Raw genomic sequence first — 13,195 nt, 5'->3', positions numbered from 1 at the left:
CTGTGACATATTTGACCCTGCAGGCCTAGAAGGTGACTTTTGAAATAACTCTGGTTTCTTCTGCTGCTGTTTTATGTTCTCTATGACACTGCAGGGTCGTACAGAGCCCTGTGGCATCCTGCTACAGCCCTGTACTCTACAGCCTTGACTCTGACAACCCTTCTTTCCCTACCATCCATATAACACAGGTGCCTAATCTACCTTCTCTTCCTACCCCTCCACCCTCACACTCCTTCTGTACTTGGTGCTCTGCTCATCCAGTCAGATGAGCCTGATGATGGGTAGAAAGCCACCACTGAGAATGGCCAGTGGGTGAGAAGTTGGCAGGTTCTGAGTGCTTCAGTAGACATTGGGGATGCGTAGCTCTCCACAGAGGGAGAGAGAGTCTGGCAGCTCGAGCCAGCAGGGGTGTGATGTCAACATCGTGACATGAGCTAAGTGGAATGTGGCTTGAAGCATGCATCATAACCACATAGTGACAGAGCAGAGACCACCCGTCGGAGAGTAACTGGCCAGAACTCGGGAAACTAGAGCCATGAGAGGGCATGCAGCAGGGAAGCATCGGCACCGGGGACGGCCAGTCCTTCAAGGCTTTGGTTATTTACCTGGACTCTAGGTCACTCTGCTCTCCGAAACATTGGGGCTTTGTTACTCTGCAGAGTGGCCTGCTCCAGCAAAGCAAGCGACATTGCAGGGATGTGCTCTAGCCTTTGAAGAGCTGACAGCACACCATGGCATGCACAGCCAGCCTGGCGCCTACCTAAGGGCCAGCTCCTGTCAGCATTCTCCCCTCCATCTCCATACCACAGGAAATGTCACCTGCAGCGAAGGTGCGACAGGAGGACTCAGAGTTAAGGGAGAGTCTCCAGGTAGATGTCAGGGCCAAGGTGAGCTGGCCAGGCGAGGCTGCCCATGTGTTTAGTGAACATTAGGAAGACCAAGGGCAGGTTGTACCCAAGCAAGCTGCAGTACCTTTTCTGCTGGTGTAGCGGCTGCCTGCAGCATCAGATGGGGTCGTCCCAACGCGGCTTCTCTGTGTGCTGCAGTTCCAGCTTTTCCTCATGTCAGTCACTCCCCTATCCAGACCACGCTGCCTCTCTGTCGCCAGCTGAAGATGTCTGGTACGGTGTCCCATAATCTTGTTTGTGTAACATTATGAGGATCGCCTGGTAAATGTCTTTCTTTCCTGTGAGACAGAATGCCAAGTGCAGAACACCAAGGAGCCACCCCAACTTTGCCTCTTCTGCTGTGACTGCCGCTCCACCCAGCCGCATGCTGAGCTGGCCTGCTGCAGTTCCTGGTGTGCCTCCGGCTCCCTAAAGCTCTTGCCCTTCTCTGAGGACTGTCCCTTCTTGTTTCCAGCCTGCTGGGGTTACCTTGGTCAGCGTCCATTCTAGCCCCAATGACCAGATGCTGTGGGCCCTGGATAGCAGATGGAATGTGCACGTGCGAACTGGGATCACTGAGGAGATGCCTGTGGGGACAGACTGGGAGCATGTGCCAGGTAGGGACAATCCAAAGAGTGTCCCATTGTCCCCCACACAGTGGGAATACAGCTTTCTCAGTGCGCAGGCCCATCTGTGGCTGGGCTAGCCTGCTTGGGGCACCCTTTCCCTTGGTACCCAGAATCATACAGTGTCACCGTACAGAAGTCCTGGTGACCAAATCAGTGTCTGGCAAGAGCAGCACTGGGAAGGGTGCGCTGTCCAATGTCTTCCAGAGATGAGCTGATACCCAGTTTGCCCACAGGGTTACAGGCCTGCCAGTTGGCATTGAGCACCAGAACCGTGTGGGCCCGCTGTCCAAATGGTGACCTCGCCCGCCGCTATGGAATCACAGACAAAAATCCTGCAGGGGACTACTGGAAGAAAATTCCTGGAAGTGTCTCATGTTTCACAGGCAAGTGCTGGGGACTTGGTATCTCCTGGGGGTAGGTGGTAAATACAGAAAGAGCTGCCCCAACTCAGCTCCACACCCTACAGCCAGACCAAGGACAAGGTCACCTGTGGGAGGGCTAGACATGGGTTCTGAAGTCACCTGACAGGAACAGGTGCTGCCCTGCTTGAAACAAACTGCTGGTGCAGCTACGTACACTTGTAGTCCCAGCACTTGAAAGGCTGTGGGGGAGATTGTTGTGAGTTCTAGGCTAACCTGGGCTACATGGTGGGTTCCAGGCCAATCTGGGATACAATGTGAGTCTCAAAAAACAGCTAAGAAGTTAAATTGAGTGAACAAAGCTCAAATCGGGAAATGACTGGCTCTTCCTATCTCTGAGCCAGAATGTCACCAAGTCCAGACTGGACCAGGGCCCTACTCAGCAGCTATGTGCTTTGTCTCAGACTGACTGGCTGTCATCTTTGCAGTGACCTCATCAGACGAGCTATGGGCAGTGGGCTCCTCTGGCTATCTTCTCCAGCGACTGACAAAGACGTTCAGCCATTCACACAGTACCCAGAAGAACAGCCAGGCAGTCACCTCCCACCCTGAGGACCTGGAGGACGAGTGGGAGGTCATCTGAAGGAGCCCCAGGCAGCCATCAGGGAGGAGCTGAGGCTCTGTGGAGGACGCTGCTGATTCCCAGTGGCTCGCTTATGGGCACGCCTCTTCCACCAGGCTGGACACCCCACACGGGCTTTCATCTGTATTTGTTTCCACCTCATCCAGAACTCACAGCCTCAGCCGTGCACCGGAGCTGTCGCTGGAGCAGCGGCACCTTTGACAGCTCGCCAAGGTCACCTCCAAGTGGGCGCAGCGGCTGCTGCTGCTCCTTCGCATGCACTAGTCACCTGTGCACCACAGTAAATTATCTTCAGCAACTCCAGATCCTGGTGTGGGGCCAACAGGGACACCGCCACAGGCAGATGAGTCAAAGCCAGGAAGTGTCAGGCACATGTCCATACCAGAACCCAGGCCAAACAGGCCTGCACACAGAGCTCGCAGCCATTAGATGTGTCTGGTGACAGTGTTGACTTCCTCACAGGGTCCCTCACATCTCTCCGAGAGATACAGGCCACAGTGTACATCCCACACCAGACATCCCGGTGAGAAGTACCCGTCCAGGATAGAGGGGTACTGGACTGTGCAGGGTAAGGGTATACACGCACATACCCTCGCCTCATCATGTTGCCCACACTCAGGGTAGCTGCCCACCTCCTGCCCACATGGTCCATTTAGTCCAGCACAGGATGCTGATCAGATTTGGGGCTGACCAATCTAGAGACATCTTGGGGAAGACTTTGACTAGTGTGCAAGTGGGCACCCTAAACCAGGCACCTCCAGAAGATGTAGTGATTGCCTCTCATTACCACATCACAGACCTGAATAAGATACCTCATCTGAGATGCAACCTCCAAACAGAAGATGGGTCTATCTTCTGGAAACAGTGAAGGTCTTTTGTTCCTTCAGGAGGTTTATCCTAAGTCCACCTTGTCTTGGCTATAGCTTTGCAAGCGTGGCCATCCCCTATCATGTCCTCAACCCAAGAGTAGCCAGTATCCAGTGGGCATAGCATTGACTTCCCCAGCAGGTGGAAACAGTGTCTCCTGCTCACAGGTGCCATGTTCCAATCACAGCTGGGACAGCGGCATTCTTTGCTCAGGCATCTGAGCTTCAGGGCAGGCTGTCCACTGTGTGTCCTTCCCTGAGCCTGCTGCCCCCACCCAGGAGGTCCCTGTCACTACTCCACACTGGCTGCCTTTTTTTAGTCCGCCTGGTCCAGGCAGTTATTTGATGTCTGTTTTCCACTAAGCACCAGGTCAAGGCCCTAGCAGTCATGAAGCAGAGGCTCCCAGGTCTGAGCAGTGACGAGCTGCTGAGAGTCCTGGTTGCACTTAGTTATAGACTTTGTTGACAGCAGAGGCAGCCCCACCTGGGCTGCACCTCTTCTGTGAACAGCGTGCCTTGCCTGGCCCCTCACAATGGCAGCAGCCCCCTAAGCCCACGGGACAATAGTGCAATTAAACCCAAGTTAAACAGACACTTTTAAACTACTTTGAGCTTCTGTGCTTTCTATGATTTTTTGTTTTGTTTTGTTTTGTTTTTCGAGACAGGGTTTCTCTGTAGCTTTGGTTCCAGTCCTGGAACTAGCTCTGTAGACCAGGCTGGCCTCGAACTCCCAGAGATCCGCCTGCCTCTGCCTCCCGAGTGCTCGGATTAAAGGTGTGCGCCACCACCGCCCGGCTATGATTTTCTTTTTGGTTTTGTTTTGTTGTGTTGTGCTTTGAGATCATGCAGAATCTTAGACGTTTCTCAAATGTTGAGTATAGTGACTGAGCGAGGAGGCCTGCAGAAGCCCAGCCCAGCCACACTGCAGCAGAGCCCCTCTGCCTGGTCTCAGAACCTGGATGGTGTTGAGCCAGCTTCCCCGGATGGTATAGTGGGCAGTGGCTATTCCACAGATGGACACACCCACTGGCAGCCCTAGAGAGAATGCCCCCAAAGAAGGCAGAACGAAGGGCTGTCCTTGGACATCAGCCTTTTGTTGTTGTTTTGAGACAGTTTTATGAGGCCCAGGCTGGCCTCCAATTCACTATTTAGCTAGCCACAGATTGCTTTTTCTAATCCTCCTGCCTCCACCTTTCAGTTCTGGGATTACAGGTGTGCTCCACCATGTCCTGCTAAGATGTCAGACTCCATGCAATGAAGTCTTTGAGACTTTGAGAATCCCCACTGGGATCTCTCTATTAGACAGGGGAATTCTTAAAATCATGGTAGTGCCCACATAGACCCCGATTTACTGCTCAAGTCTCCTAGCTTGTCCCCTCCCAGGAAGGAGAGCATGGTTAGCCAGTGAGTCTTAGAGAGGCTGGGTACCTTATTCACAATCACACAGTGAACATGGGCCAGGACCTAGCTTGGCGAATCTGCTGACCTGTGCTGATGCCAGCATGGCTGGGCTTGCACAGCTGCTGTGCCTACTGTTTCCACTTAGCACGGGAAACCTGCCTTTGCCTTCCGGAGGGCAAGTGCTTTGTACACCCAAATGCTGGGACAACCACACGAAACCCATATGGAGATCTTTACAGATCAAAGTGTAGAACCTGTAAGTCAGAAATTCGTGTGGGGCTGGAGATGTGGCTTAGTAGTGATGAACTGAGCGTGCACACCACAGCACAGACCAGAAACCCTACAGGGACCCACAGCGTGCCTGCATTCCGGACCATCCTGGACCACACAGTAAGAGCCTGTCTCAAAAACACTAAACTTAAAAAGGGACATGATCGCCACAAGTGTGGTCCCCATGTTGAATGTTTACTGCAGGAACTTGTCTTAACTCATAGGCACAAACATTTCTGGGAAAGCCTCTGAAGGGTCTTTGAACCAAAAGCCTCACTTTGGCCTCCTCTGAGCTGTCGAGAACCGTCAGCTGGGACGTGTGTCTATAGCCCTGGCCTGCACGCTGCTGCCCCAGGTTCAGTACTCAGAATGTCAACGAATAATAAAACAGAGAAGGTGACACTGTCTGTGGACTTGAACACAGGCCTGTAAGGCCACAGGATGTATGCCAGCAGGGCATCTCACGGTGAAACTTCTAACCTGTCAGTACAGCGTGGTTTGCAGAGAGAGGAGGACACTGTGGTGGGGGTGCTTCTTGTGCCTCGCCCTTCAGGAGGGGCAGAGACAAGTTCTCACTTGGGACAAGCAGCTGGCCAGTGATTGTTTCCAAGTCTGTGTCTTTTTTATCCTTTGAATGTTGAGCCATGTAAATGTATTATTTATTTCAAAACTAAATAAAATTTACATTTTAGAAACTCAATTCTCTTAATTTTTCAGTATTAACAGTACTTGAGTCAAATACCACAAAATCAACACCACACACGTTTTTAAAATCCTTTTCATAAAATACTGGGAAATGCTTATACCATGGTGACTTTTTTAATGATTTGTTTTTATGTGCATTGGTGTTTTGCCTGCATGTATTTCTGTGTGAGAGTGCCAGGTCCCCTGGAACTGGAGTTACAGAAGGTGTGAGCTGCCATGTGGGTGCTGGGCATTGAACCCCAGTCCTCTGGAAGAGCAGCCAGTGCTCTTAACTGCTGAACTATTTCTACAGCCCCTACCATGATGATCTTAAAAATACTGAGTTGTGGGGTGGGGGGGATGGTTCAGTGTGGAACACTTGGCATAGTATGTTTCCACCTCCTCAGCATTGTCCTTCACACTACCACACCCCCAGAAAAAAAAAAAAAAAAAAAAAAAAAAAAAAAAACCTCTGTAAGAAAACACCAAGCTGCTTGGGCAGGCAGCTAGCGGTGAGCAGTGTGACAAGTGTGTCTCAACAGAAGCCTAGCCATGCTCAGGCATGGACTTCCCCCACAATCCCACTGTCCATTTGTATGTTTTGTGCTGTGTGTGTGGATGTGCATGCTAGCACAAGTCAGAGAGCAACATTGTGGAGTCAGTCCTGCGTCCTTCCCCTTCACACATGTTCCAGGGATTAACTCAGGATTCCAGGCTTGGGGGGCAAGCACCTTTACCCACAGGAAAAAATTAAATGTCTAGATTTCACTGGAGGTAGAAATTTCCACTTCCTCCTTGACTGGGATAGTGGTTACATCTGTGCAGACATTAGTCATAACTCATCAAGTCACAAATTGATGCCTTTGTGTTTTATCATGCAGAAGTCAAATCTCAAGTTTTTATAGTCAGAGCCAAGTCATCAAAGGGTGGGGGCGTGGCACCAGTACCAATTACTGATGTTTACTTTTTTGAAACAGAGAGGGGCAGGAGTAGCCTAGAACTCATTATGTAGCCTAGGCTGACCTTGATAATCTTTTGAGACAGTCTCACATAACTAAAGCTGATTTCAAACTGGAGACATAGCCAATGATAACCTTGAACTCTGCCTCACCCCGGTGAGTGCTGGGATCACAGGTGTGCACCATATGTGTGCCTGGTGTCTAAGGTGAGGTCAGAAGAGGGCATCAGATCCCCTGGAGATAGTTACAGACTGTTTAAGCTGTATGTGGGTGCTGGGAATTGAACATGGGTCTGGAAGAGCTCTTACGCACTGAGCCCCTCCAGCCCTTGGCTATGAACTCTTGATCCTCTGTGCTGGGATCACAGCCAAGCACTACTGTGGTGGTCTGCAGTTGGTCCAGCCTATGTGCTTCCTTCCTGCCTCCTGGGGAGCCACCTTGTCTGTAAAGGGTTTGAAGTCAAGTACTGCCAAAGCTGCGACTAGCACAGAAACAAAGCCAAGGTTAAAGCAGATGGAGTCGGTGTGGAAAGTGGCACAAGCCAAGGGTGGAGGCGGCAGCAGGCCACAGCACCAGGGCAGGTCTGCCCTTCCAAGTCCAGGGGAGGCACTGAGTAATGAGCCTCACTGTGGCTCAGTTTCTGTCCTTCCAAAGAGGCATCAGGGGCCAGATAATCTAGCTCCTGAATTCCCTAACTGGGGTGTGGTACAGATCTCCTGGGGACACATTTAACATTTTGTTGGGGCAGGATACATTGGTGAAAGGTGAAATTCATGAAGCGAGCAAATAAACCAAGGGAAGAACAGACGTGATCACCTCCTACTAGCTGGTAGTGGATGTCAGCACAGAGCCTGGCATAGCCCCCTCCAGATCTGCTCAGTACTGCAAGCTCATGGCCTGGATGGCAACACCCAACAAGGTGGCCCTTCCTGGGGCTGGGGAGCCTAGGGGACAGATAAGCCACACACGCTGGGGCCACCCACCCTTCCGCTCTCAGAAACTACCACCGGATGATAAGTGAGGCTGTGCTTATCAGAGAGGCACCACCTCTCCAGGCCTTCTGCTTCCCGAAGTGCAGCTGTGACAGATCTGGAACAGGAACCAGGCCTTCCTCTGAGGAGGCTGGTGAGGCTTCTCCACCCCTCCCAGTAGTGAGGCCCCACCAAATCAGTGTCCCAAGTGAGTCTTTGTCTTTGTACCCACCCAAGGCACAGGAGCTGGGGCCCAATCAGCAATGGTGACTACCATGACACCTATGTGCTTGTCACCATGAGCCAAGCCCTATGGTGCCAATTCCTCCCACAAGGTTCCACCCTGCATCTTCCCTGATGCTACCACAAGGCCTAAATAGTGCACTGCCCCTCCTCCAGGTCAGGCAGCTCAGGAGAGGCCATCAACAAAGCAGCAGTCTGTCTACCTGAAGGAGACAGGTGCACCTAGCCCTCACCAGCAGACCCCAAAGGGCACTGGGCTAAGAAGACACGAGGGCAAGTCAACATTCTCAACGGGGGCCCAGATTTCTAGGCTCCCCCAGGAGCTACTGCAAGCCATTGTTCCCGTCCTGTAAATAAGGAAACACCACCATCAATGACATGCTTTTTTTTTTTTTTTTTCGAGACAGGGTTTCTCTGTGGCTTTGGAGCCTGTCCTGGAACTAGCTCTGTAGACCAGGCCAGTCTCGAACTCAGAGATCTGCCTGCCTCTGCTGGGATTAAAGGCATGCGCCACCACTGCCCGGCTATCAATGACATCCTTAATCTGGACCTGGAACCTCCCAGAAGTCCAGGGGGACTAACCGTGAATGGACCAAACCTGGAGTTGGGGAAGACATTAGCATCCATCACCCACAACTGCCAGGGCTTAGAGAAGCAAGTTAGGCAGAAGTAAAGCTTCCGATCTAGATGTAGGATCAGTACCTGCTGGTAACTTCTTCACCTTATGGAATTAATAGGGTGTGTGTCACATTTTTAGGCCTGAGAAATGACCTGAAATCCCTTGGCAGTAATAGTAGGGCCCAGAACAGAGGCAGCAAGGTCTAGGGCCCTTCCCGCTCGCCAGGCTCTCCCGGCTCTCCCCACCCTCCCTCCTGTGGCCCAGTACCCCGGACTTTCCCACCCCCAAGCATGCTGTACTCAGGAGCACTGAGCAGCAGGTGCCCCAGCCAGGCTGGCCAATACAGCGGACTGCTGGCTTCTACTCCCGGCAGCACATCATGGCCCACAAGCCCATGCCACAGAGGTTGAATTTCACAGTCCAGCGAAATCCCTGGTCAGGGTGATCCGGCCCTCCTCCCCAGTCCTGAAAGATGATGGTGCATTCATAACAAGCCCCCAATCTTCACAAGTTCCCAGCAAAAGCCAGCTCTCCAGGCCTGCCAAGAAGCTCGCCTAGGGTGACGACAACCAGCCCTGAGCCCCATAAGCACCACGACATCCACTGCGAGAGGGGGAGGAGCCCATCCCTGGGGCTGGGAAGGAGGCCTGGAAGGCACTCCTGGTCCTGATGGGACAGAATGCTGGGAACCCTCAGCCCATGGTGGAGCAGGTGCAGTGCCAGAGCTGAGCTCAGAGGCCCAGGGCGAGCACTTGCCAATCCTGAGGGCAAAAGGGGATGACAGGGCCAATTCCAGGCCGGGGTGGGGAAACCTATGATTCAGAGTGAGATACTACAAACACACACAGGGCCTGGCTCCTCCTCTCCACTCCTGTCACAGCTGCCTGCTCAGCCCTGCTCGTCCTGGACACAGAATCAAGTCCAACTCCAAGGGCCATTCATGAGGCTGACAGCACAGGGCAGGTCAGTCCTGCACAAGCCTGTGCTCTCGCCTCAGCACATTCTGTCCTCTTGCTCAGTCATGTCAGTCCCCACCCTCTGTCCCCGCTCCTCTCCTGTTTGGGTCAGCTGTCACCTCCCCTGGACTCTAGGTCCTCACCCATATCCTTAGCTGAGCAGTGAGCCAGTGCACTTGAGCGGGAGTGTGAAGAGCCAAGGCTCTCTTAAGAGCCTGCCTGACTTGGCAGCCCTAGCCAAAATGCATGCGACAGACCAGGCAGGTTCTTCTGTACAGAGATCCATATATGTAAAGTGCTGGGTACAATACTCTCAAAAATACTTCTGTCCCCAAATACAGTGCCAAGGGTGCCCCTGAGTTTAGGTTTTGCCTGTGAGGTCCAATGGCTGCAAAAAGGGTGGTAGAGGCAGCTCATCCAAGGCCTCGGGGAAGCGGCCGGGTGAGATGGTGGTGACCAGCACCTGCATAGCTCGCACAAAGAGGGAGGGTGGCGCCAGCCCTGCTAGCCACTGGAACTTGTCCTCACCCAGCAGCCTCTGCCAGCGTAGCCGGTCTCCCAACAGCTCACGTCGAGCTGGGCCCGCAGCACCCCCCGTGGTGTACAGTGCCAGCAGGTCAAGCAGCAGCAGGCGACGCTGACATAGCTCCCCAGGCGGAGTGGTGCTGGAGGTGGCAGCGTTGACGGTGGCAGAGGCGGCCTCAGCAGCAGTAGGGACTGAGCTGGCGTCCCGGCCCAGCTGGCGCAGCAGCAGCTCCAATGGTGTAAAGCCACCACCGTCTTGCAGGCCTGGAGAAGCTCCATGGCCAAGCAGCAGAAAGAGGCACTCGGGGCGCGCAAGCTCACAGGCCACATGCAGCGACGTGCCACCACCCTCCACACGGCTGCATCCACGTCGGTCCAGAAGGCGCATGCGTTCTTCGAGTGGAAAATCCCGCACAGTTCGCAGGATGCGCCGCAGGATGCCCACACGGTTGTAGCGCACCGCCAGCGCCACATGCGGTCCCGGTGCGTTGCAACATCGGAAACCCGCACTAGGTGGAGCGAGGGCGCGCCGGGGGAAGGTGGCCAGCAGGTAGTGAGCATAGGCTTGGTGGTCGTGCACGAGCGCGTACAGCAGGGCCTCCGACGGCGAATAGGCGGTGGCGCGCCCGCGCTCGTCCCAGTGGAAGGCCTCGCTGGCACGCATGTCCTCGAGTAGCCACACGGGCAGCAGGTCGCGCACTGCCTGGTAAAAGGCGAAGGACGACTTCCTGCACTGCTTCTGCACCCGCAAACGAGCTGAGCCCGCGCCCTCGGGCGCGCCATTGGCACTGCGTCCTGGCCTGGCATCCCATGGCATGCTGGTCTCTGGGAGTCTCCTGGCCTTAAGGCATGGGTCACACCACCCAGACCAACCTGTGGGGCGAAGGAGCCAAGTGAAGCCTTGGTCACAACTCCCTCAGCCTGAGAAATGGCACCCACCCTCAAGTCTTTGACGCCTCTGTCAAGAGCCCCTTTTCCTATCACCAGCCTCGCCTCTACTAGTCACTGCCCCCAGCTCTGTTCTCTCCTAGGTCCAGAGTCATGCTTGAATTTCGACGTCTGCACCCCGTCTCTCTAGTTTCTGCTAGAAAAGGCTGGACCTGCCGGAGCCTTCAAGTCTCCCAACCCTCTGCAGCTCTGGGACCTTCAGGAAGAGTGCCTGCTCACAGCTGAGCCAGGTCCCGCCAGCTGCAAATAAAGAGGAATCCATGTGACACCCAAGACTCATGCCCATAGCACAAGCAGTGGAGCCCAACTCATCCAGCCTCAAACCTATCCCCAACTCCACTTCTACCCTGGCCCCCAGCAGAGTACCCTTGAGAGCTTCTTTCCAAGAAGGTCATGGATGTAACTGTTCATTCACACAGACCTACCCGGTTCCTGCAGGCGGCCCTGGGTTCTACAGATGTGGTTTTTCACTTTGCCGCACCAGACCCCAGCTTCCTCACCAGCAAAAAAGTGGTGGCCGGTGGTGGCCAGTGCGCCAAGCAGCCCGAGTAGGGGAGTGGCTCTGGTCCTTCATCCACAAACACTTTTGCTGCCCATAGGAATGAGCGCCTGGGAGGAGAGAAAAGATGAAGACAACAGAGGGATCGGAGCGTTTACTATCTGCAGTTCACGCCGGGTCCATTCACATGAGGCCAGTACCACCACCCCATTTTCAACAGAGGACAAGCTAGTCCAAGGTCAGTCACCAAGTCAGGCTGGGCCAGGATAAGAATTTAGGTCTCCTGCGTTCCAGACACTGCAGACCCCGGCTTAAACCCCGCCTCAGCCCCTGGCCACCAACCTAGCCCGGCCCAAGTGCCCTGCCACCTCGGGCAAGGGTAAAGCCCTAGGTCACAAAGGACACGGGACGGCGAGTGGGCCTTGTCCACACACTGTGTATCACGACCATTCGTGGTAATTGGGTTGCAGAGGTGGGCACTAGGGAGTGGGCTGCGGCAGCCGCCCCTCTGGGGCGATGCCATGACTGCAGCGCCTTCCCGAGCCTGGGCCCCCGCGCCCCAGGTATACTGTGTGGGCACGCGTGGGGTGCAGGGTGGGTTACGTAAAGTTCGGCCGCCCCACGTCACTGGGCAGAGTCACGGCCGCGGCTCCGTGACTGGAGGTTGGGCCGCCGGCCAGATCCTCCCTGACCCTTCCCGGCAAGGACCGACCGACCTCGACCGTGGCGGCTCCGGGGCGCGCCCGAGTGTCTGCTGGCCAATGGCCAGGATCGGGGCTGCACCTGCGCGCGGGGACGCCCGGGACAGGCGACTCACCAAGCCGCGCGACCCTGTCCCTGCGGCGAGTCGGAGCGCGCCGTCCGTGCACCGGCGAGCAGACGGAGATCCCACGATGCCGGACGTGGAGACAGCCGCCGCCGCCCGCACCCGCCGCACTCTGATTCACCGCGACCGGGTCTCCGGGTGCTGGTGCCGGTGCGGCCCAGAGGCGGGCGGCGGGCGGCGCAGTGCGGCCGGGGCCGGGCAACACCGCGGGACAGGCCGCCGCCTCCATTGGCTCAGGCTGCCGGCCCCCGCCGCAACCCATTGGCCGCTGCGCTGCACCATTGTTACGTCACGGGCCAAGGGGCGGGGCGCTCAGCGGGGCCCGCGGAAAACTTCGGAGAAACTTACCGGCGCGGGGGTGGAGGGTGAGAGAGGCCGGGGACGGGGCGGAACTTGGAGGGCGGGGCATGAAGGGGGGGCGGGGGGGGGGGGCGAGTCCGGGCAGTCACCTGGAGCTGGTTTTGTGAGGTTCAAGTATTTGACGACAGGAATGTGCTCCCTACCATGCATCGAATGTGGCTGTCTTTGCTCTTCATCTGAAGCAAGAATCGTTTTCTGGGAACGAAGCTGGCATTTTAGGTTGTTTTTCACTCAGGAGGAACTGGGCAGGCTACCTAGCCTTCCCACAAAGGACCCTGAAGCTTGAGGTCCTGACTTTGGGAGGTTTAGGAGCTCAAAGTCCATTCCAAAAGCACTAACTGTTACACCTAGGCCTTGGATCTCCTTACCCCCACATTATCCGAGGCCAGGACCTTCCTGGTGAAGAAGTCCCAAATTCCATCCACAGGCTCTTCTGTCTTCTCCCAGAATGTCTTAGCAGCCCCGTCTTGGCGCCTGTGTTCCTCCCTGAGGGACTTAACTAGGCTGAAGTCTGTCTCACCTGGGTTCTCTGAGCAAACCCAAGCAGGCA

The 13,195-nt window shown here is 55.1% G+C and overlaps 2 protein-coding genes across 4 annotated transcripts in view; one reads left to right on the top strand and one right to left on the bottom strand.

Moving 5' to 3' along the window:
* Nucleotides 1–5,895, top strand: part of Tecpr2 (tectonin beta-propeller repeat containing 2) — a 104,822-nt gene extending 98,927 nt beyond the window's left edge. For all 3 annotated transcript variants that reach the window (XM_041633164.1, XM_041633162.1, XM_041633163.1), the window contains 3 exons: nt 1,363–1,504; nt 1,750–1,899; nt 2,364–5,895. In XM_041633164.1, coding sequence (XP_041489098.1) covers nt 1,363–1,504; nt 1,750–1,899; nt 2,364–2,518 — 447 coding nt within the window. In that variant the 3' untranslated portion in view covers nt 2,519–5,895. The remainder of the gene's footprint in view (nt 1–1,362; nt 1,505–1,749; nt 1,900–2,363) is intronic.
* Nucleotides 5,896–9,755: 3,860 nt separating this feature from the next.
* On the bottom strand, nt 9,756–12,490 carry Ankrd9 (ankyrin repeat domain 9). The gene is made up of 3 exons (XM_041633165.1): nt 12,277–12,490; nt 11,386–11,569; nt 9,756–10,885 (listed from the first exon to the last, which is right to left on the bottom strand). The coding sequence occupies exon 3, from the start codon at nt 10,827–10,829 to the stop codon at nt 9,849–9,851; it is 981 nt and encodes a 326-aa protein (XP_041489099.1). The 5' UTR covers nt 10,830–10,885; nt 11,386–11,569; nt 12,277–12,490; the 3' UTR covers nt 9,756–9,848.
* Between the last annotated feature and the right edge of the window lie 705 nt (nt 12,491–13,195).

The sequence above is a fragment of the Microtus oregoni genome, unplaced genomic scaffold, assembly GCF_018167655.1.
Source record: "Microtus oregoni isolate MIOR12 unplaced genomic scaffold, Mior012 000043F_ref0000047, whole genome shotgun sequence".
NCBI classification, from domain to species: domain Eukaryota; kingdom Metazoa; phylum Chordata; class Mammalia; order Rodentia; family Cricetidae; genus Microtus; species Microtus oregoni.
The sequence above is the reverse complement of the archived record's forward strand: the minus strand, read 5'-3'. Positions and strand labels throughout refer to the sequence as shown.